Here is a 6,000-nt window from a genome sequence, read left to right as displayed (position 1 = left end):
GATTCTATGATTCTATGATTCTAACAGTTGTTTGGAGAAAAAAACATTTTCAAATTTATATATTACTAAACCAGTCTAACCTCTTTTATTTTGTTTTCTCACATAATTTGCTAAATTTAGGCAGAAAACCAATATTACCAAGTTTGGAAAAACAAAATTATACCTGGAGCTTCATATGGTTCAGGCTCCATTGCTCCAAGATCATCTGCCAAAAGATCAGCATCTGAGAAACAAATAAGTATTTACAAATTTTAAATTTTTTAAATGAATACATGATACCACAAACCCTAGAACAGAATATTATGTAAGAATAGAGTCAAATTTCTAAGCAGAAATTCTAAGCAAATTTCTTCTAATGCCAGCAAGATATGTATATGGATCGAAAGAATAAAATTTATAATTTTGTTCTTATATATAATACTGAGAATGTGTATACACACAAACTCTATACACATTTGCTTAAAAAAAGATGACTCTCCACGGAAATTTCTGTGTGAACGTAAAGAAAGTAGAACATATTCACTTTGCCTTCTTAATAGTAATTTTAAAGATTTAAAGTAACTGGAATTTGAATTTCTCCTCTATTCCCCTACTTTAACTTACACCGTGGATGAATAAAAGAGATACAGAAACAAGGAGGTATAATAGACCCAGACTGAAAAGAATTACTTCAGTTGTGAAGAAAGAATCTCAGTGTACTTCCAGCAATCGAAACTTTTAGATGGCGTCCACGTCATGAATTTTTCACAAAGAGGTATTAAGGTATATGTAAAATTTTCAGTACTGCAGAGAAAAAGCATTCAGAAATATTTTTCCCTAAATTGTATTTAGATCATAAGATTATGCTTTAATATTTTGATTACAATTTTTATCATCCTGTCAATGCCCCAAGGCAGCAGGATATGACCATCTTCTTTAAACGATGTTATGTTCTCAGCAGGACTTGCAATATAGTTTATGTATAACATTCTCTTAGAGAGCCACATTAGAAGGAAAGTAGAGTGAGAATAAGTCTGTCTACAAAAGGCTGTGCTAGTAAACTCTTAAAATTTAGTTTAATAAACCAGAAAGTCCCAACGCAGACTCCATACAGATATTACAGAAGTCCCTCTATTGAGGGAGATATGCATACCTGGAGCACAGATTCATTTGGTTGAAAGCCAATATAGCAATAAGTAAACAATAATATATTGTTACCTGATTCCAAAACACATGGCATTAAAATATCCCATTTTGATTTAAGAAATATTTATTTGCTAAATAATACTTGCTGTGGTTGACATTTGCTAAGTCTCTATCGCAAGTAGAAATGACAAGTCAAGTTTTTAATGAGACATATTTCCATTTGTCTGTTCTTATTGTTGGCAAAATTTAATTTTAAATATATTTAGTCATTCAGATACCTTTCTGAACTGAGTCTGGTATCTCATATGCTTCTGGCATTTCATTCTCTAATTCTCTGAGCAAGTCATCTGTTGTAGGAGCTTCAAAAGTTTCTTCATGTATTTCTTCCTTGACTTGCCACTGGTCATTTATACTTTCATCTACATCTTCGTGTCTCTCTCCTAATCAATAATACAGATTGTTAGAGAATAGCTACTCTTTGGTAAACTCTATTAGCAGCACATATTCAGTCTTCAGCACACCCTTTATGTTTTTCAACTAATCCCCAAAGGGGACGGGGAGAGGGACAGATGACTTGTCTGCACCTTCCAGCAGTATAAACCCAAAGTATCTGCACTGACTTGCCAGTGCTTGCCAGTGTGGAGAAAACCACAGTAAAAACCATCTCTGTTTACCCATTCTTGCACTCTACACAGTATTTTGAGGAAGTTTTTGTCAACTGACTGATTTGACCTACCGCTGCCAAAAACCTCGGGGTAAGAGGCTGCAGTTTTAGGATTTGGTGACTGAACTTTTGAATTTTCTTGAAAATGACAAATTACAGATTAGAATGTTTTGTGCAGGCAAAAGTACTTTAAGTGCATACGAAAACCAGACTCTGAGATTCATCTACCCTATGGCAGTATTTATAAATTCTTCAGTGATTTTTAAGTGTTAAGGCATTACCAGGCTGGGAATGGAGAGCTTCATGAAGAACAGACCGAATTTCCTCTTCCAATTCTATGTCAGCATTCTTGTGCTCTAAAAGAATTATAAATTGCAGTGAAGGTAAGTGCAAAAGGCAAAGTCTAAACATTAGCTCAAGGTTTGCAGCTTTTGGTAGCCTCCATAAAGTTCTTATTCCATTTCATAAAGTTCTGTAGTGATCGACTTGGTGAACCTCTGCAACTCATGCAATTACAAAAACAATTTGGTTTTGCTTACTCTCCAGTATGGAAAGTATTGCATCAGTTACATCAGATTCATTCTGAAGATGAACTGGAAGAATCTATCTACACTGCACTTTCTGCACATATCTTTTTCTCAGTGCCAGTAACATGAATAATTTCAAATAACTATTCAAACCAAGAATTCTCTTATAAGTAATTATTTTACTAACACTTTCATCCATTACTTTCCTACAATTTAGGCAGCAGCACTAGTATGCCATATTTGACAACAAAATGTCACTGTCAGAAGTGGGGTTTTGTTGGTTTTATAAACAGGGAAAATAGATACTAACATTACAATATCAAGGTCTTCTCCTGGCAATTCATAGCAGAATAAATCACAAACTCATTTCAGGGACAAGCGATTGTCACCTAACACACCAGCCCAGGACATAACAGGAATTTGTATGAAGAGTTACCTTCATATAAATGTTATGAAATTAACATTGAGTAACTCAACAACACAAAACCAAATCAGCTGCATTTTTCAAATAAAGATCCAAAATGGATCATCTTAGTTATGGAAGAAAAAAAAAAGAAAAAGAAATTACATCTTAACTTGATATATTTTATACATGGTAACAAGAAAAATAATGCAAGTCTTTTAAAACAAATTCTATATTCCATTTTATTGACCATATGCTCCACATTTGTGGGTTATTGTGTTAGGTTCACATAAACATGATGTAGGATAAGCCTCTTCAAGGAAAAGGAAAAAAAAAAGTACTCTCTGAATAACACTAAAACGCAAATCACATATCTGGAATGTGACATGTAAAAATATTTTCTCTTGAATTCCTGTTGAACCTAATAGATTTTACTAATACTTGTGGGGCTCTTTTAAAATGTTTAAATTATTTTTTTCAATACTAGAAGCTGTATTTATGATATACTATTGGTTTTAGTGGAAAAGTGAATATCTGATTAACCTTATGAAGTTTGTTGTTTTTTGTTTGGGTTGTTGGGTTTGGGTTTTTTTGTGGGATTTTTTTTTGTTTGTTTGGGACTTTTTTTAGGTGGAGAATCTGCTGTTATTCTGACTGGGTATACTGTTGCATATGTATCAAAACCAGAACTGTACATCAGCAGAAAGTTATTCTGATATGATATGGTTCCAATGGTAACCATGAGAGCTGACAAGAGTGCCTTCTATACATTTAAATTATGAACTTTTCATGGTCATTGATTTATATAAAGTTATCAACAGTGATTTCCGTTAAATAAACTGTAGTGGATAAGCAACACAAAATCAAGGAAAGATTTATTTTTCTACCCAAAGAAATAACACAATGAGTTTGCATGCTGAGGAAACAGAATTATAATTCATATGAAGCATCACGTCTTTTGTTTCCCCTACGGTTTACTAAAGGCCTTACCTGATTCAACATATGACTTCTCAGCAGGCTGGATGGTCTCCTCAGATTCTGGTGATGTTGGCTGTGCTGGGACAGATCTTTCTTTAAGGCCTGCATTTTTCAGTTATAAAGTTAACTTTACGGTTTTTTTGATCTGATTCAATTATAAACTAAGAAAGTTGTTTCAATTAAATTAATTGATGTTAAACTCTCCAAAACGTATTCAAACAATTAATCACAATTACAGGGCTGTCCTGATATACAGTGACATATACAAAGACTAAAGTGTATTCAAATAGTAAACATGTTTTGAAGACAAACATACAATGAGGGGGGAAAAAAGGGACAGAAATTTAAGTACTTGCCTTTACTTTAAAGTAACTGAACACATGACTATGCTATTCTCAACATTTACTCAGCACCCAGAAGAAAAATAGGCAGCAGGTTTTTCTCTTTGGGCAAAAAGTGCTTCACATGATCAATTTTATAGGTTTTATGAAGAACTAATTTGAACTTTATAACATGCTGCTCAGAATGAGAAGAGGTATTTTAAATTCATATGTTAAATCTTAGAAGATCTGAAGAAGAGAACTGTAGTTTCTTCAAAATAAGGTAACCTCAATCTCCAGTTTCTTTTGACAACTAAATTACTACAGAAAAAGTACGACTGATGGAATTTCACGACTAAGATGCTTACTATCTATACCACAGAGACTTTCTAGATCAAAACACAATGAAAAGAAAGCAACCAGTAACAGCAATGATCAACACCACAGTAAGAGATAAAGATAATCCATAGCCTTGAAAGATTATGCCACATCTTAAGACACCACATCCTCAAGAAAGAATGTATTGGTATTAGCCTAATCCTCCTCTCAACTATCCTTCACAAAGGATTCAAGCAAGACTTAAGAGAGGTTCAGACTGGATATAAGAAAAACTTCACGCACACACGCACCCACACACATACCCCACCATGAGGACAGTCAAACCAGTGGAAAAGGCTGCACAGAGAGATTGTGCATCCCCATCCTCAGAGGTTTTAAAGACCGCACCAGATAACGGCCAGCGTAACCTAGTCATACCTCTGAGATGACCCTGTTTTGAGCAGGATGTTGGAACAAGGATCTCCTGAAGTCCCTTCTAAATGGAATTCTCCTATAATCCTACATCATTTTTCCTAGGTTCATATTTAAATATAAGTTCCAAGGTCAATTAAGATAAAACTACCTTCTTAAATAAACACACACACTGCCCAAAACAAACTTTCTCAAGAGCTGTATGCCCAGAAATCAACAGAAAAATAATATTGAAGAAAGCAGAGGCTACACTATAATGAACACTCCTGTATTGCTAACAGTCTTGTTAAAGTAACTTCGAGTGGAATAATATAAGTATTATATTTTGAGTCAGTAAAGTTTAAAAAAAATAATTACCAGGTTTCTACTGGAGTCAAACATATCTCAATATAAATAGGAGTAGTGTGCCTCAAAACAACTTTGTGTAAACTAGAAAGATTTTATTATTTTATGCATCATGAGAAAAACATATATTTATTCCATTACCCCATATAAGTAGTAGGAACAGGAATAACAGAATTAATCCTACTTACACCTTTTTGTTTTAGTTAAATTACATGAAGATAAGTAGTTAGGCTGTATCTAAAAGTACTGTACCTAGGAGTCCACTACTATGGAGTCAAGATCAGAAGCTAGAAGAAAAAAGCCAAATTTACACTTCATTTTTTGCCAATTTTCTTCTGTGTCATTAAAAAACCCCTGAAATATTAAAAAAATATTATTAAGACTTACATTCACCTTTTACTTCAGTAATTTTAATGGCTACAAGAGTAAGTAGTTACTACTTCTTCCTCCTAAAGTCATCTTTAACTACATATGGAGATAAAACCAGTTACTTATATTAGCCACTGTCTCACACCTCAGAATCTGAAAGTGTAGACACAGTGACCCTGCTTTCACAAATACAGTTCACCTTCCTTACATATACATCTCTTTAAATAAGTCCTCATATCCTCTGATAGCTCACATCTCCAATTCCTGACAACCACTTGCTCTGTTTCATAAACAATAAATGGATTCAAAGTATTTCAAAAGACATTCAATACTTCACAGCCAACAAGCACTTAGGGTGTGTAAAAGGAAAGAAGGGACTAGCAAGAGTATTCCTTTGTTTTCCTTGCACATTTCTCAACTTTGCTTTCAAGCTTTTTATACACATCTATCACATGTTTATCACTGATTCCTATTCAATCCTGTTGAGTATGTAATATGTTAAGTCATTTACTTTTTGCA

At 33.7% G+C, this 6,000-nt stretch overlaps 1 protein-coding gene across 1 annotated transcript in view; it reads right to left on the bottom strand.

Moving 5' to 3' along the window:
- Positions 1–163: 163 nt before the first annotated feature.
- Positions 164–6,000, bottom strand: part of LOC104080313 (aspartyl/asparaginyl beta-hydroxylase-like) — a gene marked incomplete at its 3' end in the record, with an annotated part of 30,312 nt that continues 24,475 nt past the window's right edge. Inside the window, exons 7-11 of the mRNA XM_009582672.1 lie at positions 3,710–3,799; positions 2,071–2,145; positions 1,862–1,927; positions 1,404–1,565; positions 164–223 (exon numbers count right to left, since the gene is read on the bottom strand). Of these exons, the coding sequence (XP_009580967.1) occupies positions 164–223; positions 1,404–1,565; positions 1,862–1,927; positions 2,071–2,145; positions 3,710–3,799 (453 nt within the window). The remainder of the gene's footprint in view (positions 224–1,403; positions 1,566–1,861; positions 1,928–2,070; positions 2,146–3,709; positions 3,800–6,000) is intronic.

The sequence above is a fragment of the Fulmarus glacialis genome, unplaced genomic scaffold (assembly GCF_000690835.1).
Source record: "Fulmarus glacialis isolate BGI_N327 unplaced genomic scaffold, ASM69083v1 scaffold45217, whole genome shotgun sequence".
Taxonomy (NCBI): Eukaryota; Metazoa; Chordata; class Aves; order Procellariiformes; family Procellariidae; genus Fulmarus; species Fulmarus glacialis.
The sequence above is the reverse complement of the archived record's forward strand: the minus strand, read 5'-3'. Positions and strand labels throughout refer to the sequence as shown.